The following is a 26,784-nucleotide window of genomic DNA, read 5'->3' on the forward strand; positions in this document are numbered from 1 at the left end:
CTGAGAGAGTGGTTTCATCTTGTTGTCCTTTTCTTTTCCCTGAGATGCTGCCTGGTTTGGATGAACAGGAGACACCCTGCTGGGACATCTGATATCTCTATCACTAGAGAGGAGAGAAAGGAATGAGGCAAATAGGGTGGCCTGCAGAGGGTAGCAGGAGCTGCCCTTAGCACATAATGGGAAGTCAGGGCTGAGCCCCCCACCTTTAATGGGAATCATAAAGAAACGTGCTTGAGGGGGTGACAGGAATAATCTAGAACACTGGCATGCTCAGAAATCCATTCTGTTCACCCTTAGGTTTCCTAAAAGCTGAACTCATATTCCTAAATGCTTATTTGGAGACAAAATACCACGTGTAAAGAGATATGTATATACAGAGAAATGAGGACATATTTCTACCTACAGTTTTGTTATTACCTTGCCATAAAATAAATGCTTATTAATTTCCATTCCACATATGGAGGGAGCTGCCGCATGTGAATTTCTTTCATCAGTAATTGCTGTGCCTGTGACTCCTTAAGTTATATGTACCACAGAGATGGTTTCCAAATAAGAGCCTGGAGAGAGGGACAGATTCACAGATGATAGCAAAAATGTCTAGAAATTATAGACCGACTGAGGTCAGCAAGAAACAAGTTATTCAATATATCCCCTGGGGGCTAGAGCCAGACTTTTCCCCATGGTTCCAAAATTACTTGACAGTTTCATTAGGGTGAAAGGTAGTGCAGCCTCACAAGTGCAGAGAGCAGAGGCTGTCACTTAAAATATAGATGGACTTGTCAACCAACACTTAGAGAGGATGGCATTTTGATGGTCTGCTCCTTCCTGCTCCTCAAAGAAGCTGCTCAAATTTGTGGCATAGAGTGCCACAAATGGGAGTAAGTAACTGCAGGTGTTTGACTGTATGTATGTCTATTCCTGTATAAAAATTCAGGAACTCGGTGCTGCTAAGAAACCTGATACTCAGGCAGAATCGTTTACAACGCGAGGGAGCTGTCCTCAGGTTCCGGTGCTGAAATATAGAATCACCAATTTTATCCTTTGAAGTGCCTCCACAATATGAAGGCATGCTTTTTTGCCTGGCTCTGAGTCTACTCTGAGTCTGCTGCTCAACCAACCATGACCAATGTAAAGCTCAAAGAGTACTTATCCCATAGCAAAAGGATGAAGTTTTAGGGAATGTTACGGGAAAATATTCTTTGGACCTTCTCAATGCGTTAGAAATGAGCAGTGCTCACTCATATCCGGTTCCTTTTTCCTTCCTAGGCACCCCCAAAACTGAGCTTTCCAGCCTCCTTGCAATTATGTGGCCCCATGTGACTAATTCTGGCCAGTGGGGTATGAGTGGAAGTGATATGTGTAACTGTTGTGCCGAAATGCTTAAGGTGTGTAACCATCCAGCTCCCTCTTTCCTCTGCAGCAACAATGATGTAACTGTGCCCGATACAGCAGAGGCAAGATGGAATCAGGCTCTATCCCTAAGCCCCCATTTGGAAAGAATCTTCTCTGGAGAGCTGCTGGGCCCCTAGTAAACTCTGAATAAATGAGACATAAAATGTCAGGTATTAAGTCTGAAATTTTGAAGCTTATCCTATTCTACCTCTCCCATCTTAATTCATACACTTGGTTAATCATTTTGGTGTCTTACAACCAAGACCACCACAATAAACTTTATGCTGCTACCAAAGACATCAAATAAATATACAAGGAAGAAAGGAAGTTTGTTCACTTGGGAAAAAAATGAAATATATTTGACAATGTCCCCACAGTGATGACTTGTATGTTGGTTTGTTTGGGAAAGCTATGGAAAAAAATGTTTCCAAAAGGTTGAAGTTTCTGTTTGTCATAGAAGTATATTTTTGAACTTCCTTTTAAAATGGTGAAAGAATCTATGTTGGATTTATGATGATCAGAGTTCTACAATGTATGAAGAAGCCAAGTTAATGTGACACCACTGCCATGGAGTGATGGATGTGACCATCAAGCAGAGGTCAAAGCGGATGAGAACTGAACAGAGACCATGGGATTTGGTCAAGAGGCGGTCACAGGCTACCTTTTTAAGAGAGTAGTCTCATTGGAAAAGCCAGATTGCAAAGGGTTGAGGAAAGAGTCTAAACCACAAACTCAGAGTATTTGGTGGCAAAGGAAGGAAATGGGGCTGTAGTTAAAAAGAGAAAAGCAAAACTTGAGTTTTACTGAAGATGGAGGTGCAAGAACAAGAGGACAGGAAGAAACAGAAGACTAAAAAATGTAGACAGAAAATCCCTTGTATGTTTGAAGAGGGTAAGATTCAGAGCACAGGTGGAAGACACTCGTGCTTTCACTCTCCTTCCCAAAGAGAGGGAAAACATGAGGGTTTGAAAGGGCTTTCCTCCTGTATTTCTTATTTCTTACCTGAGTCCATGGCATCATCATACAACTAGTTTCTGAGAACTAGTTGGCTGAGAACCCCAGGAATTATCTTAAACTCCTTTATCTCCTTTAGTCTCCCATACATGCTGTTATCACCAAGGCTGTTTAACCACCTAAGCATCCTTTAAAACCTATACCTTTGTATAGCCTTAAATCAGGCCCTTAATTCTGATGGAACTATCATAATCACAGCTTTACCCCTTACCAGCTGGGTGACCTCAGGTAAATTACAAACCTCTCAATTTCTCATCTGTAAAATAAAAATAAAAATAACTACTTTGAAGCACTGCTGTGAAGATTAAATTAAATAAGTACCTGACACAGTAACAGCAAAAACTTCTTACTTGGTTTCACTAGTTTTGGATTTCCCTTCTTTTTTTGTATTTGTTCACTATGTTGCCATCAGAATGATGTGTTTGACTTTCAAGTCTGTCACTGTATCCCCTCGGCTTAAATCATGTCAATGAATCACTACTGTTTATGGGGTAAAATCCAAGGGTTTTTGTTTTCGTTTTTGCTTTTAAGTATGTGGAGAGCTCTGTAATTCTAGATTGCACCGAACCAAAGAGATCCCAAATGATCAGAGGCAGGTTCCAGTTAGACGAGGGAAGGGGGCTTTAGCAGGAACTGGATTCCAGGAGTCCCACCTGCAGAACCTCAAGCTGCAGAAGAGCCTGTCTTCTTCCACATCCCCTGCAGGAGTATGTGACAGGAGCTGACTTCCTGAACACTTGAGGATATATCTAATTAGGCCTGCCAAACCAGGCTCTATAAAAGCAGGTAAAGGAGACTAAAATAAACCCAGGAAATGGCTATCCTTAGAAAACAGAGTTTCCCTTTTATTTTTTGAAGATGTGGCTGTTATACATGGTTAAAATAGTTTAATTAATGAGTGATCATTCTTATGGAGTCCAGAAGGCTGTCAAGGCACATCCTCCATTGATGCATAAATGTTCTGTAGCAGAGTTCTACATGTAAAGGCATCAGGGCCTCTGGCAGATCCCACTGAAGAGATTCCCATTGGCTACTGCAGGGTCACTCTGAAGCTTCCTCAGGGGGGAAGGGCCACCAGGGAGTGGACCTGGTCATGCTGATTATCCAGCTTTGTCTCTACCTAGAACAGCGAGGGTCTACAGAGGCAATACAAGAGAGGGGCTAAGAGTATAGACTGTTGAAGCTGAATCCTATCTTCATCCCTCATGAACTGTGTAATCTTGGGGAGGCTGCTTAACCTCTCTGTGCCTTGGTTTGCTATTCTGTGAGATGGGTCCAAACCTTGCCACAGACTGGGAGAAAATACTTACAAATCACGTAAATGACAAAGAGTTTGTTTTCATAATATAGAAAAACTCTCAAAACTCAACGATAAGGAAAGAAACATTCTGAATTTTTTAGAAAAGGCAAAATATTTGAACAGACACTTCACCAATGAAGATATATGCATGGCAAATAAGCAAATGAAAATATGCTTACCATCATCAGTCATTAAGAAAATGCAAATTAAAACTATGATGAGATATCCCTACATATCTATGTGAAGGGCAAATAAACAAAAACACCTCCCCCCAAAAACAAACCAACGTACTGCCCCAAAACAGACAATACTAAGTGTTAGTGAGGATGGGAAAAAGGAGCTGTGACTCTCATACTATGCTGGTGCAAATGCAGCCAGCCTGGAAAACAGTTTAGTAGTTTCTTATAATGTGACCCAGAAATTCCACTCTTGGGTATTTACCCAAGAGAAATGAAAACTTACGCTCATATAAAAACCTGTATGAGAATGTTCATAGGAGCTTTTCCCCAAACTGGAAACAACCCAGATATCATTTGATAGGTGAGTGGATAAAGTGAGGTACAGCTGTATCACAGAATACTACTTAGCAATAAAAAGGAGCAACAACACGAATGAATATTAAATTATTGTGTTGAGTAAAAAAATGCCAGATACAAAAGACTACTTATTACATGATTCCATTTATATGAACTATCAGAAAAGGCAAAACTATAGTGACAGAATGAAGATCGATGATTTCAGGGGCTGGTGATGGGGGAGGGGATTGACTGCAAAGGAGCATGAAAGAATGGAAATGTCTATATCAGGACTGTAGTTGTGATTACATTATTGTTTACATTTTTTTCAATTTTAAGAACTATTTGTTTTGAACTAACTTTAGATCTACAGAAAAGTCGCACAAATAGTACAAAGATTTCCCATAACCCCTTCACCTAGGTTTCCCTAGTGTTAAAAGCATACATAACCACGTTACGCCTATGAAAACCAGGAAATTAACATTGGTAAAATACAAATAATTAAACTCTAGGCCTGATTCTAACTTCACCAGTTCTTCTACTTAATTTCCTATTCCATTCCGGGATCTCACATTCCACTTAGTTATTTTAACTCCTTAGTCACCTCTAATTTTTAACAATCTTTCCTTGTCTTCATGACTTGGACACTTTTCATGAATACTAGTCAGTTATTTTGTAGAATGTCTTTCATTTTGGGTTTGTCTGAGGTTTTTGCATATTTAGAATGAGTGTGTGCATTTTTGGCAAGAAGAATATCACTTATTTTGGCAAGAATAATATCACTTATTACAGAAGTGATATTATGACCTTCTCAGTGCATCTTCTCAAGGGGTTCATGATTTTGACATGCCTTGTTACTGATGATGTTAACCTTGATCACTAGGCTAAGGTGGTTTCTCCACTGTCAAGTTACTATTCTTCCCTTTGTAGTTAAAAAATATCTGGAAGAAATACCTTGAGACTTCGCAAATATCCTGTTTCTCTTTCAACTTTTGCCCACTAATTTTTGTATCCAATGGTGGATCTTCTCTGCAAATACAATAATTATTGCAGTGTAATTAAAATTGTTTTTCTCTTTCTTCCTACGTTTATAATTTTTGACTTTGCTTTTTAATTCAAAATTTTTTTGAAATAATTTTAGGTTCATGAGACGTTGCAAAGATAGTACAGAAAGCTCCCATGTATCCGTCACCCCATGTCTCCCAATGATTACATCTTACAAAGCTGTAATATCAAAACCAAGAAAATGACATTGCTGTAAAGTGTGTAGATATATAGTTCTGTCATTTTATCACACATATAGATTCATGTGACCACCACTGCAATCGGGATACAAACTATTCCATCACCACCATTTAACTGTACATTTAAAAAGGTGATTTTATGTTAATTATTCTTCAATAAAGCAGACAAAACACAAAGCCCCCCCCAAAAAAAAACACTGCCAGGATAACGTTAAGCAGTATGTAACTATTAGCTATCATTACTGTTGCTCTTTTATCAGAGAGCATCTGTCTCCTGTTCTAGATGATGCTCAAGCCAAGGCCAGTCCAGGCAATCAATAAAGGACAGAAGAGGCCTCTTCTTTTTTTTGCACAACTCCCCGATTATTGCTCTGCCAGACGAATTAGATCAAAATTAGTCACGGACACCTGGAGCTAGGCTAGTGCTACCCTGGCACTGTTGGAGAGTTCCAAAGATGTCTCCTACACATCGGCGTGGGGATCCATTTGCCCCTGTCTTCTCTCTCCACGGCGACTATCTTTCTCTTACTTGAATATACCAAGTGTATCCTACTTCAGCTCTTCGCACATGCTGTTCCCTCTGTCTAGACTGTTCTCCTCATATATTCGGTGGCCAGCTCACATGTCATCTATTCAGAAAGAGCTTCCTGGGCCACCGAGCCTAAACCTGCCCCCCATTGCTAGTTCCAGCTCCTCTCTGTCATGTGACTTTGCTTTATTTCCACTATAGCACTTATCACTAGAAGAAATTATCTTGGTTGCTTATTTACCGACTTGTTCACTGTCTATCGCCATCCCCTCCAGAATGTAAGCTACAGAAATGCACACAGGCATCATCTGTTTTGCCTACTTCTGTACCTTTCCTATTTGCCAAGTGACTATGGTCAAACCCCCAGAAGAGTTCTCCTGCCACCTTCCTTCTCAATCTCTCTCCTTTCTACTTTTTCCTTTAACCCTCTTTATGGCCCCTCGCCATTCCAACACGCATCCATTGAGATAAAAATGTACGCAAATACATTGGAGGAATCACCAACAAATCCCACAACCACCCTCTGCAGTCTCTTCTGTGATGACTCCCTCCTTCCCAACCCTGTTCCTTGGTTCTCTGCCTGCCCTTGATGAGAGCTTGCAGGAGGCATACACCGAAAGGAGGACTTTCACTAAACTGTCTCCAAGCTGTTTATTCACGAACTGCATTTAAGGTAATACGAAAGGTTTCCCAGGAAGTCTGCAGGTTCCTCACCACCTTCACTCTTGTTCTTTGCCCCATTTCAATCTAGTTAGTTCTGTGATTATTATTTCTGTGGAATGGCATATACCTGTGCCATTAATTCTACGTATTTCTAGGGGAGAAGGGATTGAGAGGAGGGAAAGACTGATTATTTATCAAATAAAAGACATTTCTCCTCCGTCTGGACAGCCAGGTGGATTTTTCTGAACTCATTTCTGTCCTGGAAATGGGGCAGCTGCTTCTGAAATGAGTCCTCTGTGTTGGTGTGGGCTCTGTTTTACAGCCAGTGGGTAATAGCATTTCCTGATTTATGAATTGGCATCTGGGGGAGGTGCTGAGCCCCTGGATGGATTCATCATGGGGAGAACAGCCATATAAATAATCCTGTCACATAAAATTATTGTTCTCATTTTGATGTTTTAAAAAAAGTCCTTTTGTGAGGTGGTGGGATCTAGAAGATGTGAGTGAGAAGGCAGGAGAGGAATAAGTCATTTGGCCCCTTTTTTTCTATACAACAAAAAACGTACAAAAGATATTCTCTAGAAACAGGAACTTGCATAGAAGACAATTACCAAAATGGTTGAATTGTTTGGGGAACTCTCGGCACTTGGCTTAAAGCCAGTGCCGAGGTCTTAGCCTGAGATGACATGTAGGGAGTTCCACCTCATGAGTTTGGCCCGGGCTCACCGTGGGATATTTTTTAAATTGGTCAAGAGAAGGTCATTTCACGTATCGATAGGTTTCCCCCATCTTCCTCAAATCAGTGTGGGGTTTCGTCTAAATGTTCCAAATGTTCATTGAACTTCTGCATGGTACAAATCGCCACTCGGGTCCCCTGGGGCTGCGAAGATAGACAAGCGGGAGCGTGCAATCCAGAGGTTGTGGGTGAGAATGACTCAAAGGGGAACGCAGGCTTTGAAGCATGCGCATGATTTCCCCGGTGAGAAGTCACAGGACATCCCGGACAGACGGTAGGACGGAAGCAGAGGTCCAGGGGTGAGGACAGACACCATGTGGCTGAGCACGGAGAAGATCCTTCTCCCCCATGAACCTGTAAGCTCCCTGAGGAAAGGAGCCACTCCCTTTTTTCCTTGACCTTGAGACTTAGCACGTAGTAGGTCAGGAGAAACCGCACTGTTGTCTATAAAAGGCCAGACAGTTTATATTTCAGACTTTGAAGAAGCCATATGGCCTGTCTCAACTACTCAACTTTGCCGTGGTGGTAGAAGCAGCCATAGATGAGATGTCAATGAATGGGCATGACTGGGTTCCGATAAAACTTTATTTACGAAAGCGGTGGCCCATCAGGTTTGAATTGTAGTTTGCCAGTCCCTCTAGCAGGTCAATAATAATAAGTCAATAATAATAAGTGGAATTGAGTTGGAAGGAAATGATTTAATAACATGTGTATCTCACTTTTAAAAAACATCAAATACGCCCCGACAAAGTAAATGACCGCTGAACGTGTTAAAAGAGTTATTTATGTAGAAAGATTTCCATGGTACTCTTAACATATAATCTGTTATATAAGCATATTTTAAAGAAGCGTCCCTTACGTAAACCTGGAATTTCTGAATCTTCTCCAGTAATCAAGATGTTGCACAGACACCATCTCTTTCCATCGCACTGGGCTCAGGAGGGCAAAAAAAGTGGGACAGAAACCTCTTCTCTTCATTCTGATGGTCTAGAGAGGAAGAGTGCCAGGAATCTGGGAGTGAGAACCAAGGGCGGGATTCTTTCAATGGATGCGGCCTTGGGGAGGGAACCAGCAGAGGCTGGTGAGCTGCCTCTAACCACTGGGTCTAACCATGGGGCCTCTGTTCATGGCTCTAATTTATTTCTTTGTTTTCATGGCAGAATAAACTCCAAATTCCAGGGGTCAACTAAGCGCCTGCCACCAGCCCATGCGCGGCCAAAAAAACCCTTGGTGTCATCAGTCAATGCCAACTAGTTAATGATAACCAGCTTCCTCGCTAATGGCCCGAGGCAGGAGTCCTTGGGCAACAAAGGCTCTAGCAGAAAGACTTGCAGGCAGCTGCATGGGGAGCACAGTTTGCAAGAAGCATTTCTGCTGGCCACTTTCAAGGGCGTATCCACCCATGCTCAGCTCTTTAAGAAGGTAGTAATTAGTTTTATTCCCTTCGGTGCACATGGCGAATGCGGCAGAATCTGGCATTTGGAGAGCCACTGGAGTCTGTTCCTCTCATCTCGACTTGCTTCAAGTTTATGTCTATAACTAAGAAATATCAAGATTGCAAGGCAGTGCAGGAGTTGTGTTCAGTTCCCATAGAAAGAAAACTTCCAAGCGTCAGGGCCCGGGGCAAAAAGAGGCCACTGCAAATGAAAGCTGATCAGGACTCAGCTGGTGCTGGACCACACAGTGTCTCTTGCAAACTGCAGGTGATGAAGACGACCACTAAAATAGTAAGCTTCTAGACAGCATCGATGTCTTGTGCAGCTTTGTATGTTCCCAGCATGGGGACCTACACACAGAGTTGCATGGCCAAAGATTTCCACACCTGTTTGTATACTGTGGTCATCTGACAGTGTTTCCCAGCTGGGGACTGGGGGCACGCAGTGATGCTGAGGATGGGACACAGGTGTGCTATCATTTTGGTCCTTTTAGCCCTTGGGGCAGCTGGGAAATGCCTGGAGGAGACGTGTCCCCAGAGCCTGGTCCCCCTGGTCATGAGGGGATCTCCATCACGCTAGAGAGCTGTACAAATACATTTTCCATGTGTACCGTAACAAAATAAGAGGTTGGAAAGCATTGAACTGGTGCACAAACGAGAAAACGGAGACTCAGAAAGTCTAGATTCACAAGAAGCCAAGGCTTGATTCCAGTTAGCCTTACTCTGTGTCCAACGCCTACCCACCACCCCACAGCTGTCACACCAAACTGTCAACAAAGAGCTGTTGAAGCCAAATTGTTGGAACTGAGAAATCACTTGACTGAAAACTAGTGGAGGGTCAGCTGATGTCATTGGCATGGCTTGAAATGTGAGCCAGATGCTCAAAGCTGAAGTCAGCTTACTGCCAGTGTATGCAAGACGTTCTCCCTAGGCCAGCGGCGTTCATTCTGACCAGGACTCCCGGCAAGACATATGCTTTACATTGCTACCCAGGGCACACATATACAGGTACATATAGAGTTTCACAAATAGTACTTACCCTTACTATATTTGATGGACACTGTTCTATTTGATTTTCTTCTGTTCCATTAAAAAAAAAATCTGGTCATGACCCTTTAAATTGATTTCATGACCCACTAAATTGATTTCTCGACCCACTAATGTGTCACGACCGGCAGTTTGAAAAACAGTGGCCTGACCCCAATTCCAGCTCCACCTCCCTCCCTGGAGAGGGGAACATGGAAGGTGAACATGGAGGAGAGTGAGATAGAGATTGGGATAAATAAGGAGGATGGTGGGAAGAGTGCCAAAAATAGGATAAAGGAAAGAATGGGGACAGAGTAAGACAAAGGAGAAATGAGTGGGGATCAGAGACTTGATGAGAAAAGGCTAACTCTGGACTGACTGATTTACGTCTGTGTCACGATTCTCAAGTTCCACAGTCATTCTGGTCATTTTGATACAAGAATCTTCCTCACCAGCTTTCACGGCATGGCCATGGTAATGCTATCTGCTTGTCTGAAGATTTTCTTATCTGTCAGCACCATCTCGCATTCCTTACTGTTGCTCCCACAGGGAATTTTCGATCTGCTGTTCAGGGATCTGGGCCCTAGAAAGATCTAGAAGGCATTGGGTAAATTACCCAGGAATAAAGAAACTGACCACAATGACTCCACCCACACCAACGCACTAACTCACGCTGGGCTCTATAGGCTTCTGCACTGGGTCCAAACGACAAATTCTTGAGTGCAAAGGAGGTGGTTTTAAAAGGTAACAGGAAAGTGAAAATCAGAGATTGAGATTAGAGTCATTTACGAAGCAGCTGCAGTTTTACACACTCCAATGGCCAGTAGGTCTCTAAAGAGTTTTGACTGTACACCCCATAGTTAAAAACAATTTTTGAGCATGCACTTACAAGGCTCGTATATTTGTTTACAAAGAATACCCATGTTCTATTTATTAACAACACTGAGTTATTAAATATACACAAAATTAGGAAATTATGAAGTGACATAAAGGTAAAATATCATCTTAATTTTTATTTTCTATTATTCATGAACGGTACAAACGATATTTTACTATCATCACGAAAATTATTATGAATAATGGTGAGGCTCATGTGTTAGGACTGGCTTCACTGTTTTTGAAAATCCTTGTTTAGCACTTAGTGATATGGGGTTTTGAGGTCCAGGGTTCAATTTATTTCAATACTTTGCTTTAATGGCTGTCATAACAGAAAAAGACACCTCCCGCAGCCACAGAGATGCAAAAAGCACACTGTTGGCTATGCTGACTAAAAAAATATTTTTTTTTTCAGTTTCATACACCAATTATGCGGAGATTATTGTTGAAATTCAGCTAGTAGATTTCTGTCTTCTCTGATGTCAATCAGCTGTTCTTTTAACTAATCGGAAGGTGCTGAATTTTTAAATTTTTTAACAAATGGGTCAAAACTCTCAGAAACTTTATTTGCAAGACTTTTAGGCAAGTAGAAGATTCTGTTTCCGAGTTTTTAAAGCTTTGAGATAACGAGTTTTTAAAGTGTCACATTTCCTCATTATCAAATCGTATAGAGGTGAAAACATTTCCAAACATCCTTTTTTGCTTCCCAAATGGTGTCTCCATGCCACGAATTCTTTCTGAAAGTAGTTACTCTCTAACTCACTGTTAACACATTACCTTTATATTGAGGGGGCAGATGAAGTGTTTAATTTTTCAAAGTTATCGGCAAAGTGGCATAGTTCTGACAGCTGCTTGTCAGAACTGAAAAGGTCAGCAAATGTGGAACATTTTGGTTCTTTTAAAAGAGAAATCTTTATATTTCCATAACCAGAACATCTCTGTGTTGTACAAAAAAAAACCAAAACATTTTCATGCTCACTCCCATTTCATTGCAAAATACTGTAAAGATTCTATTTAAAGGATTGTTTTCTACAATATTGATAATATCAGTTGCACATAAATTGCAAATTTGTTGTCATATACTGAAACTGAATCAGCCAGTAAGACCACCAGTGTCTACCGCCCAGAGATGTGGCCCCTCCCATGCACCTCCATGCCTTCCTGACACATAAATGGCTGATGTATAGACCAAGGCAGGAAAACAGTACCCAGTATCCACTGTATAGCAAATATGAGCGAAGCCTAATTTCTTCTTTTAAATAGAAAAATAAATAGATGTTCTAATCACTTCTTCCCTTGCCCCATCAGATCATTCTTAGTGCCATTTAGCATCAAAGTATGCTTTAAGACCGCTATACTAGAGAAGCACAAAAGGGCACCAAATGTTTTAGTTTGGTCTTCGCTGTTCTGGAGCAAAACGATACATAAATGAATTGTCTCCTCTAAATCATGGTGAATTTAGGAGTATTGTGTTATCGGCATTCCTCTAATTTTTGAAGACAGAGTAATAAAGATCTGAGAATGAACAATGGCTCCTACATTAAGAACCATGTGAGAAGACGCAAAGTGGTATAACCCATGAATCCCAGGTGAGAACTGTATACCTCTGAATGGCGACGGTAGGCGAGAGGCAGAACTTTCATAATTTGAACGAAATTCGTGACTTTCAGAGAAGAACGATGCATGGAGGATTAAGGCTGGGGGCTAAGTTCAGAGTTGAAGAGGGCTCCATGCATCTAGGATAGAAGAGAGTTGGTCCTGGGAGCACTTGTGAGCAGAGCCAGCCCAGCATGGGGTGGGAGGTGCAGTGAGCTGGAAGGAGAGAACCCTGGCCTCAAAGTCTGGCTGTGACCTTGAGGCTTGGATCAGAAGAACCCTCCCTTCCCAAACTCAGAAGAGTTAAGACCAAGAATTCAGTCTATGCCTAGGTATGAAACAGCACAGAGGAAGAGAGACTAGGGCCAGGCCTAGAGCCAGGGAGACAAGCTCAAGAGAAGGGAGAGAAACCCGGAAAAGCTGGGAAAGGATAGAAATGAAGTCTTCCCCAGTGAAGGTTCTGCTCTGGGTGCTCCTGGGAAAGTGAATTTCATGGTCAAATGAGTCTGGGAGTCACGACCTCCTAAATTTGCCAGTGCACCTCTAGCTTGGAGCTTTATAATAACTCGATAGCACGCTGACATTCTAAGAAATGCTACAGTCAAGATTATCTGCTTAACTCAGATTTTCCCAAAATATTTGACCAAAGAAAGCTTTTGCTTTTATTTTTTAATATCCTGCAAAACTTTGGCTCTGAGAATAAAATTTGGGGAACCCTGGACTAACTGATGTTTAAAGTGGTACTGAGGCAAGGGACAGGTGGGAGACCTCGTGAAAAAGTCACACTTCACATATATATTGCTCGTCTCCTGGGACACCCTTGTCTTAATGAGGGCGAGCACTTACCGCCAAGTCCTGTGGACCAAAGGGGGGCCACAAGGGAGTAGGATTTCCCTTGAGGGGTCTCTCCTCCTAACCTGAGGGTACCTGCATGTGTGAGTGGTGACCCCCTTCCAAAAGCGGTATCTCAAGGAAGTGATTTGGGCACAAATGGGCCAGTAGAGCAGCCTCAGTGCCCTTGGACTAGGGCTGGGAGGCGGAGCTGACTGAGGAGTGTGGCCCATGCAGGCCACCTTGGTTTGCTCTCTGCCATTTTAGGCACCCCAAAACAGGCCTGATAGGTCCTGGAGGAGACAAGAGTGAGTATATGAGTGAGGGAAGTAAAAATCTTAAATAAATAAATAAAATACAGACACCCTTCCAATAGACCAGCATCCTGAAAATAATAAAAATGAAAGCTAAGAGTCATTGACCCCCGTTAAGCGCCAGGCACTGCACTAAGAATTGTATGTACATTTTCTACTTTACTCACTGTAACCACCCAGGCAGTGGGCACTAGCCTATCCCCATGTTACTGTTGAGAAAACTGAAGTACCCAGAGGTTCGATAATTTGCTCAAAGTCATACAGCTAGAGAGTGGCAGAGCCAGACCAGAAACCAGGGCATGTGGTTCCAGCTCACGCTCTGAACATCCTCAAGTTGCCCAGCAGGTACTGGATGGCCTCCAGCACCAGCACTGAGTCCTCTTCCAGGAGGATATACCTACTTCTCCACTCCTTCACTGTTCTGCACAACTTTCTTTAAATATCCAGATAGCTTCTTCCTCAACCATCATACATCCCCTTGAAATGATCGCACTGTCTCTGAGTCAGTTTCAAATTCATGTCTCCATTGTCTACATGTGATATTTGAAAGGCACTTAAAAGACTCAGATTAGATATAATTCTGCCTATAATTAAACCTATATTGTGTTTAGCGAAGTCATGTGACATCACTAATGCCAACTAGTCGTCTTGAACAATGGCACAAATTAACACGCACCTATTTACTTTTGAAAATGCCTCATCAATATTCAAACTGAGGACACAACTTACTTAAGTATCCGGTATTTCTCTTTCTCTGCAGAACTTCGAGCACAAGTCAAATCAGTTCTCTCTGAACTTAACCACTTCCATTCAGACGCCATCCCTGGAGGAAGGGGAGAGGGCTGGGATTGCGGGGGGGTCAGCTTCCATCCGCAAACACCCTGTGTAAGGGAATGGGGTGCCCACAGCGTTGAGGCTTGTCTTGGGAAACACCCCAAGAGCTCCAGCCTCTAGACCAGAGTCCCCGTGATACCCATTCAAACCCGCAAGGAGAGTGTGCCCTTTGGGCTGACATCCACCTCTACCAGGGCCCCAACTGCACAAGGATGTTGCGGTTCCAGGGCAATCCCCCCAGTCGGACCACTTTCTTTCCAACGTCCGGTAGGCTGGAGTTTGCGCCCACCTCACTCCTACAGAACTTCCAGAACATGTCTCGCTCTGCTTTTCTCTATTCTGCATAGTGTCTGGCTCTGTGCTGGGCATACAGTGGGCACTTAAGAAACACACATGGGGAGGGGCCTGAAAGGTGGCCGAGATGCAGCTCCTGGCCCTGTCTGCCCATACTGTGGAGTCTCCATACCTGCTGCTAAGTGGGATGCACGTGCCGAGACAGATGCCGAATGGAGCTCAGGATCAGAGAGCTGCCAGGCACTCCCCTCACTACCTGGCGCTTGGATTCGCTGTCTTTCCTCCCACTCCACCCCTCCCTGCCGACTCCTGCTCTGCCTTTACATACCAGCTCTTCTTCTCTTGTTCGAGGCACAGAACTGTTTTCCCGTCTGCCCTAGCAGTCCTGACAGGTGACAAAGCCAGAGTTATTCAGGTGCCCAGTCTGTGACGACCTCAAGTCCAGTGGGGCTGGACTCAAACTAAACTCCTTCTCCAGAGCAGAAGAATTACAGAGAAACCCCACCAAGCCCCGTAGAGGGACGCAGCTCTGTTTGATTGGGGTGGGAGACCCCAGGTCCCCCGCCCTGCAGTCTCCTGGATGCAGTGCCAACAGGTGTGAAGGGGCGCTCAGGCTTTCCTGGGGGATTCTGAAATAGACTGAAGGTACCAGGGAATCCTGGGGAGCTGGTGGCCAGAGCTGAAATGGCCCTTAGCCACCAAATGGTGGTTTGTCTGGGTGTCCATACGCCTGGCAGCACTGTTTCCTAAGAGTATTAGTAATAATGGTAATGATAATGATGATTGTGTGACTAGGCGCTTTACGTATATTACCTTTAGTCCTGAAGATACACTAGGCACTTGACGTATATTCCCTTTAGTCCTAAAAGCCCTGAAAGCAGGTAATTATCATTGGTGTTTTCCGCCTGAAGAAACTGAAGCACAAACTCTGCTTGAGTGACTTCCTCTGGGCGGCAGAGCTGGTGAGCGCTGAGGGCCAGGGTGAAATTCCACGCTCGCAGTCTGTTCACAAGCACCCTGTGGTCTCTGTCCTGCACACATTTCTGCATCCCAGTCACCCCCATGATCACCTGAGAAATGCCAGGCCGCTCTCATTGTTTCTTCTCTGGGTAGGCTACTGAACTTGACCCTATTCAGATACTGGAGGCTTTCACGCCTCTGGGAGGGACCCTTGAGAGGCATGGCAGTTGGAAAAGGAGTGTGTGTGGGCAGGGTGCTTCACTGCCTACTCCCCTTATGGGGTGTCCTGGCTGTGTCTGGGGCCCTGTGTACCCCCAACATGTTCTAGAACAGAAGGGGCTTTTGTCCCAACTTGCACTGGGCTGGAACTAAGGATGAATAAACCAAGGGCCCTCCTTCACAGTGGGGTAGTGGGGTGTTTCTGAGTTCTTACATCACCCCCAGTACCGCATTCAGCCCACTCCACCCCCAGCAATCCCTCCGATTTCTACGGCTTGTTTCGGCAGCTGAGGATTGGGGTACAGAGCAGTCCTGCTGGGAAGACTAGGAAATGAAGAGCATCTCTCACCCCACTGAGAGCTCCTCATTGGAAGAGGGGCCTGGAGCAGACCTTGCAGTAGGAGCTGAGCTGGATTCCAACTTGGCTTCTCCGCCAACCTTCTGTGTGACTCTGGACAAGCCGTTTACCTCTCTGGGCTTCAGTTTGCTCATCTGCTTGTAGGGGAAAAGGCAGCGGGAGATATCTGGACCTGAGAAGCCTAGAGGGCTTTTCCAGCCCTAAGCTTTTATGACACTATGGAGAATTCCAGGTACCAGCACTGGAGTGTAGGACCTGAAGCGGGAAGTCCTCTGCCCTGTCCAGGTCCCTCCCAAGGAGACGTTCTACCTTTATTGAGAAGGAAGGGAGAAGTGGAACTTCTTGGTCACGATGCATGGGAACCTTCAGGAACAGCTCCAGACAAACGGGAAGGCTCCTGCCTGAGTGAAACTAGGTGAAACACGGCAACAGTTTTTCTCTTTTTGAGGATGCCCGAGGTGTCTCGTGTGCTGTCCCTCACTCTCAGGCTTGCGCTTCAAGTCCCCTCTCCCAGGAGCTATCAGAGACAGCCCCGTCTGGGTGCCTGGAGCAAATGTCCAAATGGCCTTGTCACAGTGTCAGCCATCCAAATGCAAACTGGAGCGGACAGCTCGGCCCTGCAGGGCTGGGAGGAACACACATGCCCGGGGACCCAGCGCGAAGAGAGCAGAATCATTCTTACAGGAGCCATCGCCTTGGGCCGCAGGAGCTATCTCCACGACTGCACTTGTATGAGAGCGATATCCATGGACCTCTGAGCTTGTCAGACTTCACACTGGCTAATCTCAGAACATCCCGGGAGGCAGGCAGGGGCAGGGAGCGACACAGAGGAGCAATAATGGTCCCCTCATCACACAGAGTGTCCTCAGCAGAGGCACCACCCAGATAGGGGTCCGAGTCCCAAGGGGTGCGAGCCTGTCTGTCTTGAACCCCAATACCACCTTTCCCTGAACTGAGCTTCCTTCTGAAACTCACAACATGGTACAAATCACACTCACAAAGCATCCTCTTCCCAGTTCCTTCTCTCCCACTGGGCAGGCTTAACCATCTCTCAATTTCACAACTGCAGGCAAAGAGCTTGAAAAGAAATACAAAGAACAGGGAAGGGGATAGGGACCCTCAACAGGCCCCTCCACTTTGATGCCCTTGCTCTCTGGGAAGCCTTCTCTGGCTGCTCCGTTTAAAATTTCAACCCTTTCACCCTGAGGTGGAGCGGTCTTCCCAGTACCCACTATCCTGCTCCATGGCACTTACTACCTGCTAACCTTATCCAGCAGGTTGATTCTTCTTGATGCTTCCTCTTGCTGCAAGTGCAGACTCTTAAAGTCAAGGATATTTACCTGTTTCTTCACTGTTGAATCCCCAGTGCCTGGGCTAGTGTTTGGCACATAGTAGTTGCTTAGTGAATATCTGTTTGGTGAACGAATGAATCAGGCCTGGGTGATTCGTTACAAAGCAAGATGGCACTCACTGCTTCACTGCGGGACTATGCTGGAGCCAAGAAGAGCAGCCCCTGCCTGGCCCTGCTTTCCTAGGTGACTCCGACCCCGGGTGGGCCCACCTCTGGACCCACCTCCTCAGCCCTTGCAGACATCTGTATCCTGGTTCACAGCTAGGACTGGAGTGCCACTGGCTCATGAGGGCGACAGGCTGTGATGTCCCCAGGCACCTGGAAGCTGACCCACTGTCAACAGGAGTCAGTAAAGCAAAGAATGCCGTGAGAGAGAGCTTTGGCCCAGACACAACTGAAAGTATCTCAAAAGCAGAAGCATGTGCTTAAGGCCTCTGGCTCTCAGGCAGGGGAGAGGTGGTGTGCTGGATGGCAGGGATGCTGAAATTTACTGAGAAATCTGCCACTTGCTCTGGGGCCTATCAAAGAAGAGCCTCGCCTTGTGGTGGGAACAGCTGCTTCTCCCCCCCGCAGTGGGTTGCTCCAGGGCACCTGAGGACAGCCCCGGCTCTGCTACCTCATCTCTTCGTTTGTCTGCCTTGCTGACATTTCCTCTCACTTCCCTCCCATCAGTTTGGCAGGTTTTTATCACACTGGTTTCAGTGTGTATAGACATTCCCTTGGGAGTACTGCAGTTGTAGTAAATATATACCATATACGTACACACAGACATATACAAAGCAAGGAGACTGATGGAGACACACAGAGGCAGACACAGGGGAAGGTGTGTGTGTGTGTGTGTGTGTGTCCATATATGTGCACGCACACACACACACACACACACACACCCTAGGGAGATACCCAGAGTCATGCAGAAGAAAAGCAAAAAGACAGAAACATAATATGGCACCGCAAGAGACAGGCAGACCCTGACAAAATGACACTGATACCTAGCAGGGCGCACTCAGCCACTCCAAGAAAAAGTGTACTACATAGAAAGGAGCCCTTGCTGGACAAGAAATAGAGAGGAACTCACATATCCAAAACAACAGAAACAGTATCCCGGCTATAGAATTATTCAGCCTGCAAATAATTGTAGTAATAGCTCCCATTGCTTTTATCACTCAGGAAATTCCAAGGACTGTGGTAGCTCTGTGCCGGAAATAGAGATGAAGACTGAATACATAGTTCTTATTATAAATCACAATATCACAATTAGGTATATTATATATGACTATCACATCAGATGTCTGATATTATTATTTAAGAGATAGTTAACGTAGGCTATTTAAGTTTAACCAGCAAGTTTATATAAATGAAAACACAAAGCAACAAATAGCTCAGAACAGGGCAAAAGTCACGGCAGTGATAAACAGATGACTGAAGCCTGGGGGAATGCTTTCTTTATCTAAAGTATAGTCTTTCAATCATATAAGTTCAAACTTGGGAATTAAGATAAGCAATAAGTCATTCATATCAGTTCTTCTCTTTTCTAATTCTGGTTGTGTGAAGACACTGGGAATTCATTCATTCATTCATTCACCTGTACATTCATCAAATAACTATCACAGGCCTATAAGGTGAGATTTAGGCAGACGAAGAAGACAGAACTGTCCTCCAGCTGCTGTCAGTCTGCTAGGAGAGAAAGACAAGAAAGTCATCACAGCTCAGTCTGAGAAGAGCTACCGTAGAGGTGTAAAGCACGGGTCAGGAGTAGCTCACTGAATGTGTGACTGCAGAGCTAAGCTTTAAGGGAAAAGAAAAAATTAGATGATAAAGTGAAGCACCTTTCAGGCAGAGCTTACCTCGGGGCCGAGCACATACCCTCAGCCTGCAGTCCCAGCCCGCAAAGTGTTCTGATCCACCATGGCTGAGACTCACCCACCGGACGACAGAGGCTGCTAGGCGTTAGTCCTGAAGCCCCAGGGCCTCGTATTTCTCCAGATAGATTTACCAGGCTGCTCTTGCCCCATCAGGACTGCAGGCTGTGGGTTCTTGATTTGCTCTCCACTGGGCCTGGATCCCTGCTGAGGAGCCTGCCTCGGCCTTGACCTGGACTCCTGTGCTCCACCCCCGATAGATCACCCAGAATCTTGATGCCACCACCTGCCAGACTCCACACACAGCCAGTTCCAGACGCTCCTGGTGCAACATTATAAGAATGAGAGCCTCCGCTTATCAAGCCCTTACGCTGTGCCAGGCTGCGTCATGCTGATTACGTGCGTTCTGTCACTAGATCCTTGCAACGACACCAGTGAATTTTATCATTACGTCCATGTTCCAGTTGAGGACAACGAATCTTAAAGAGGTTAGGAGCTTACCTGAGATCACACTTAGTAAATGGTAGGACCAAGTTTCGTGCTCAGATATCCTGACACCAAGGTCAGTCTGATTACCCATCTTGCTATATTACCCTCCCCACAGAGAACCTGCAACCCCAGTGGACGCCAGTGTTGGCCCAGATGTCAGGGTCTTGGGACTGGGATTCGGGTGGCAGGCCTATGAGGAGGGCCCCATAGCGGATAACGGCCCAAATTCTATCCACTCCCGCCCTCCTCTCCTTCCCAGCATGCCCATAATCCAGAGCTCCCAGCATGCCTCGCCGTCAAGTCTGAATGGGTACTGACCACTGATCGTGCTCTTAGGGAAGTGGGACAGGTGAACTCAAGAACCTCAGAACCCCGGGACTTCCCTAGTGGTCCAGGGGTAAAGAATCCGTCTTCCAGTCCAGGGGATGGGGGTTCCATCCTTGGTCGGGGGAACTAAGATCCCACATGCCACAGGGCAACTAAGCCAGCGTGCCACAACTACTGAGCCCGTGCGCCTCAGTGAGAGAGCCCGCGTGCTGCAAACTACAGAGCCCAAGGGCTCTGGACCCCGTGGGCCACAGCTACAGAGCCGATGCGCCCTGGAGGCTGTGCGCCACAACTAGAGAGAGAAAACCCGCACGCCACAACTAGAGAGAAGCCTGCACGCCGCAACAAAGAGCCCGTGTGCTGCAACTAAGACCTGACGCAGCCAAAAAAAAAAAGAACCTCAGAATCCCAACTCAGCAATTAGAGGGGGCTCCACACAGCTTTTAGATTTTCCTCTTTGGAAGTCCTTAGATATTTTAAGTCCCAGGTTCAGAAATCCTGGCTTTCAGGTCACGTAAGAAATCCTGAAACATTCAATGCCTGTGGAGGTCTTGCGTCTTCTCCAAAGACTTCATTCCACTAGGGAAAGCTGCTTCCCCCTCAGTGTCTAGGGCCTTAGAGGTAGGCAGGGAGGGGGAGTGTGGGCCTCATGGAAAAGGAGTAAGAAATGAAAGCAAAGGAGCAGCTTCATACCAGTCCGGACTCCTGGGATAAAGTGCTCCCCACTCGGCTTCACATCATGGCAGCCTCAGCGAGGGCACCACAAGGGGTCCCAGTGTGGCTGGATGGGGGGGTCCCTCGCCATGAGAAGGTGTCATCGAGCTCTTGGGGAGGGTGGAGCTGCTGTGGGCTGCCAAGGCATAATGCACAGGCCCTGTGGGCGGCATAATGCAGTATTTATCTCCCTCACTTTGCAGAGAGGGAACAGGCAGAACAACAGACTCTGTCAGCAAGGTCCTCTGGGGAGTTCAGGCCTCACTAATGAAGATGAATCAGACGGGGGAATCTGCCTTTGCCGCTCAGAGCTAATGTATACATATTCATGGGCGGGGAGGACAGCTCCCAGAGTGACCCATCCTCCAGAGAGGCCACAGGGGCAGAGGCATGGCAGTGCAAAGCCGCACTTGGGGGGGGGGGTGTGTCTTGTGGGGTGGAACACTGCGGGCTGTGAATTAGGGCGCCCCAGGAAATACTCTGAAATGGATGGAATTCCCAAGGCGAAATTTACTCCTTTGCCCGCTGCAAATGTATGAGTCCTGGTCTGAGCTCAGGGACCCCTGAAGAACTTAGTTCTCCGCTGAGTTCCAGAAGCAAATCCAACTCTGCTACTTCCTACTGCACATCAGCTAATACCAACCCTCACACCATATCTCTTCTGCCTGGTGTGGCCTCATGGAATCTGCTGGAGGTTCCATGTTAGAGTTCCAGGTACACACGAAGCCTCGGGACACACGTTACAGCGTCTCATCTCATACACATAGACCCTGTCTTCTGAATCTCCATCTGACTCTTCCACGATGTGCCCTCAACTAAGTTTTTCTGGGCGACAAATCCTTGCCCACCATAGACCTCCAGGGTCCAGGAAGGTGACCTTGGTAGGAGATTATACAGTGTGTAGGGAAATCGGGACCAAAAACTTGGGCATCTGTAGCCTGTTTCTTCAGGTGAGAGCAAATGTTGGCCCTGCACCTACGCACACCGTCACTCTGAAGTCAGTGGATTTGCTCTTGACTCACAGATATTTTGATATGTGGGAGGTTTTATTCCCTGTTTCGGCGCACTCAGCCTCTGTCCCCACGCAGCATAACGGAAAGGATACACACTGAGTCAAATAAATCAAATCCCCTCTCTGCAGCCGGCCTCCTGCAGGTTTCCACGGAGCCTCAGGCTAGTCCTTAGCAGCAAGACAAATGTCTGACAGAGCTCAGCGTGCCTTACCTGCCTTTCCGACATGATGTAGAGCTGCTTGTGGTCCTTGGAGAAGGCCATGTCCCGGAGGACGGGGCCGGGGTCCACCACCTGCACCGTCTCGTACTGGAGGGCATTGCCCCTGGGCCCATCTACCCGGATCTGTGGAGAAGAGGAAGAGGAGAGGTGGTGTGAGTTCCGATCCTGCGTGGCCTGCGGTCCAGCTTCCGCCCGGGTCCCCTCCCACAGGCAAGGGGGAGGAGGTGAGCCCTGCCTCCCAGAGGCCAGGCCTGAAGGCTCAGGAGCGGCACAGGCCCACGCGTTGGGAATGGCAAAGAGAAGGGAGGAGGCGGAGACCAAGCCCCAAGCCGGGCTGCACCAAGGACCTGGTGTTCTTCTCTCTGGCTCACTATGCCTTAGGCTCGAGTCTTTGAGGCCTTGCTTGTACATCTTTGGAGAAGAGGACGGGCCTTTCTAGTTACTCAGCATATTACCTTATTGTTAACGTAATAAAAAGGTTCACTGCAACATCAAAAGTCCTACCTGATACACTGATAGAACAGATGGGGAAGATGAGATGCGGTACGTTAAACAACTGGCCTGAGCTATCAAATCTGGTGACAGAATGAGAATCTAGTTTGACCCTGGAGTCCATGCTTTTCCTACCACTCCACTTACACGAGGGATCCTGTTCCTTGATGGCTTTCATGTTTACTTCCTGGGGGTGCCACTAAAGGCAGCGGCCTCCAGCCTGCACAATTCCAGAGGCTTTTGCCAGTCATTCCCAATTCTGAAGCTGAAACACTTGCACTTGGCAAATATTTATTTTAAAAATGAAGAAACAAATGCAGTTCAAACTCTTCTTGGCAGATTTCCCATTAAGCTCAGGAAAACAACAACAGCAATGAAAACAAACAAACAAACTGGTGAAGGAATTAACAAAAGATATGTTTAGCCCTGAAAACCTAAACGCCTTGGATTCCAGTAGCCCTCCTCCTTCTGTCCCCACTCCCAAGCCACCAGCTGTCTGCCCTGGCCAGGTCCTTCCTTAATCTGAATGAAATGGGAGCTCATGCAAAACAAATTGGGATTACCACCCAAGTCTGACCACGAGGTGATGGCCTTGGCCCCCGGCCCAGCCGGGCTTCATCCCCAGCTGTGAATCACCCCTGGAGAAGCAGCACGAGAGTGATATTGCATGGCCGGCTGGTCTCCAGCCCCTTAAGGCTGCCGGCAGGAGCAAGTGCCCCTCGGGGATGCTAGCAGAATGGAGTCCCGCCCAGTGCCCCGTGGTCTGATTCCCGAGGGAAATTGGATTCAGTGCCTGAGTGATCATCTGGCTCCAACTTTCCTGCTCTGTAGGGTGAGCTGATGTGCTGGATGTGGACGTCAGAAGAAACTAGGTGAACTGGGCAGGGACAGAGGGGTGTACCAGGGAGCACCAATGGGACAAGTTTTCCCAGGCCCAAGGAGGCAGGATGGGGGTATGACCCCCACCCTTGCCCATTCTGCCAGGGCAGGAAATCAGTCATTGGAAAGGTGGTTCCTGGAAATTCCCTGGCGGTCCAGTGGTTGGGACTCAGCACTCTCACTGCCAGGGGGCTCGAGTTTGATCCCTGGTCAGGGAACTGGGATCTTGCAAGCCATGTGTCGCAGCCAAAAAAGTAATAAAAGTAAAATAAAATAAAAGACCTTTAAAAGAAAAGAAAAGGTAGTTCTCCCCTTCACATCACCCCACCCCAATCCACTACCTGTTTCAGAAAACAGAAAGGAAAGCATCCATTCATCCACCTGCTGAAAGACTCTCACACAAGACATGAATAAAAGAGTTTATGGTGGATGTGCTGAATGATGGGCAATCACAAAATTTAGGTAGGCTGGACCAGCTGCTGGCTCTTGGGCCATTGCATGAATAAGCACAAGAACTGCTAGCGACTGAGTGGCTGCTACGCGCCCTGCACGATTCTAGGCATTCTACATGTATTTACCCTCTTATTTAAACCTCGTAATTCCACGAAGCCTTAATATTCCACTAAGCCTTATTCCAATAAGCCTTAATAAATCCCATTTACAGGTGAGGCACAGAGAGGTTTAATACCTTGTTCATGGTCACACATTTAGCGATCGGCATGGCCTCAACCCCTGCCAAGGTCCCACCAGTTCCAGAGTCCACCAACACAAGTTGAGCCAGGTCCTACTGGTTCTATAAACATGCATCTCTTCTAGGAGTGAAAGTAGTTACTGTTAAACAAGCATCACCCTGGGAGTGCTGGAGGAACCATATCTATCTACTGCAGTCCTTCAGGGAAGGAATCACGCATATGAATGAAAAAGATGCTGTTGTAAATTTTCAAAATAATTACCCCTTATACTTTTGTTTTATACCTTGCTGAGAATGTTATTCTTAAACAACATCGTCTCATTTGATGGTTGTAGAATTTTTATGATGTTGACTGCCAGCATAATCATTCTCATTTTACCAAAGAAAAACTGAGATTGGGGCTGTTCTGTGTCTCTTCCAAAGTTCGGTGATAAACGAATGACAGTCACGACTAGAACCCAGGTTTCCCGATTCCTAGCTCAGAGATTGCCATTGAGCTATTTAGATCTTCCCAGAGCCTTTGACAAGGTTCCACATGAAAAGGTGTTTAAAAATAATGGGCTTCCCTGGTGGCGCAGTGGTTGGGAGTCTGCCTGCCGATGCAGGGGACGCGGGTTCGTGCCCTGGTCCGGGAGGATCCCACAGGCTGCGGAGCGGCTGGGCCCGTGAGCCATGGCCACTAAGCCTGCGCGTCCGGAGCCTGTGCTCCGCGGTGGGAGAGGCCATAACAGTGAGAGGCCCATGTACCGCCAAAAAAAGTAAATAAATAAAAATAATGAGTCTCCATGGGATTTTGGGCAGTTTGGCCATGGAGAGAGGACCAACTTAGAGACAGAAAAAGACACATTTCTGCATGGAGAAGTGGGAACTGGGGGACTCCCCAGGCACTAGTGTCATGACTGGTCTTATTTAAAAGTTTTTTTTTTTTAACATCATTATTGGAGTATAATTGCTTTACATTGTTGTGTTAGTTGCTACTGTATAACAAAGTGAATCAGCGATACATATACATACATCCCCATATCCCCTCCCTCTTGCGTCTCCCTCCCACCCTCCCTATCCCACCGTTCTAGGTGCACACAAAGCACCGAGCTGATCTTCCTGTGCTATGCGGCTGCTTCCCACTAGCTATCTATTTTACGTTTGGTAGTGTATATTTGTCCATGCCATTCTCTCACTTTGTCTCAGCTTACCCATCCCCATCCCCTGTCCTCAAGTCCATTCTCTACGTCTGCGTCTTTATTCCTGTCTGGCGCCAAAGTTCATCAGAACCTTTTTTTCATTCTTAGATTCCATATATACGTGTTAGCATACAGTATTTGTCTTTCTCTTTCTGACTTACTTCACTCTGTATGACAGGCTCTAGACCCATCCATCACTACAAATAACTCAATTTTGTTTCTTCTCATGGCTGAGTAAGATTCCATTGTATATATGTGCCACACCTTCTTTATCCATTCATCTGTCAATGGACACTTAGGTTGCTTCCATGTCCTTCCATGGCTATTGTAAATAGAGCTGCAATGAACATTGTGGTACCTGACTCTTTTTGAATTACGGTTTTCTCAGGGTATATGCCCCGTAGTGGGATTGCTCAGTCATATGGTAGTTGTATTTGTAGTTTTTTAAGGAACCTCCATACTGTTCTCCATAGTGGCTGTATCAATTTACATTCCCACCAACAGCGCAAGAGGGTTCCCTTTCCTCCACACCCTCTCCAGCAATTATTCTTTGTAGATGTTTTGATGATGGCTATTCTGACTGGTGTGAGGTGATACCTCGTTGTAGTTTTGATTTGCATTTCTCTAATGATTAGTGATGTTGAGCGTGCTTTCATGTGTTTGTTGGCAATCTGTATATCTTCTTTGGAGAAATGTCTATTTAGGTCTTCTGCCCATTTTTGGATTGGGTTGTTTGTTTTTTTGATATTGAGCTGCATGAGCTGCTTGTGTATTTTGGAGATTAGTTCTCTGTCAGTTGCTTCGTTTGCAAATATTTTCTCCCATTCTGAGGGTTGTCTTTTCATCTTATTTATGGTTTCCTTTGCTGTGCAAAAGCTTTTAAGTTTCATTAGGTCCCATTTGTTTGCTTTTATTTCCATTTCCCTAGAAGGTGGGTCAAAAAGGATCTTGCTGTGATATATGGTATAGAGTGTTCTGCCTATGTTTTCCTCTGAGAGTTTTATAGTGTCTGGCCCTACATTTAGGTCTTTAATCCATTTTGAGTTTATTTTTGTGTATGGTGTTAAGGAGTGTCCTAATTTCATTCTTTTACATGTAGCTGTCCAGTTTCCCCAGCACCACTTACTGAAGAGACTGTCTTTTCTCCATTGTATATTCTTGCCTCCTTTATCAAAGATAAGGTGACCATATGTGTGTGGGTTTATCTCTGGACTTTCTATTCTGTTCCATTGATCTATATTTCTGTTTTTGTGCCAGTATCATACTGTCTTGATTACTGTAGCTTTGTAGTATAGTCTGAAGTCAGGGAGCCTGATTCCTCCAGATCCGTTTTTCGTTCTCAAGATTGCTTTGGCTCTTCGGGGTCTTTTGTGTTTCCATACAAATTGTGAAATTTTTTGTTCTACCATTGGTAGAACAAACTACCAAATGC

General features: G+C 45.7%; 1 protein-coding gene across 4 annotated transcripts in view; it reads right to left on the reverse strand.

Moving 5' to 3' along the window:
- PLXNA4 (plexin A4) overlaps nucleotides 1-26,784 on the reverse strand; it is a 371,857-nt gene that overhangs the window by 129,595 nt on the left and 215,478 nt on the right. For 2 of the 4 annotated variants that reach the window (XM_065884184.1, XM_065884185.1), the window contains exon 3: nucleotides 22,101-22,232. In XM_065884184.1, the coding sequence (XP_065740256.1) occupies nucleotides 22,101-22,232 (132 nt within the window). The remainder of the gene's footprint in view (nucleotides 1-22,100; nucleotides 22,233-26,784) is intronic. The other 2 variants (XM_065884181.1, XM_065884182.1) reach the window with 2 other exon arrangements.

This window comes from Phocoena phocoena, chromosome 9 (genome assembly GCF_963924675.1).
Source record: "Phocoena phocoena chromosome 9, mPhoPho1.1, whole genome shotgun sequence".
NCBI lineage: Eukaryota > Metazoa > Chordata > Mammalia > Artiodactyla > Phocoenidae > Phocoena > Phocoena phocoena.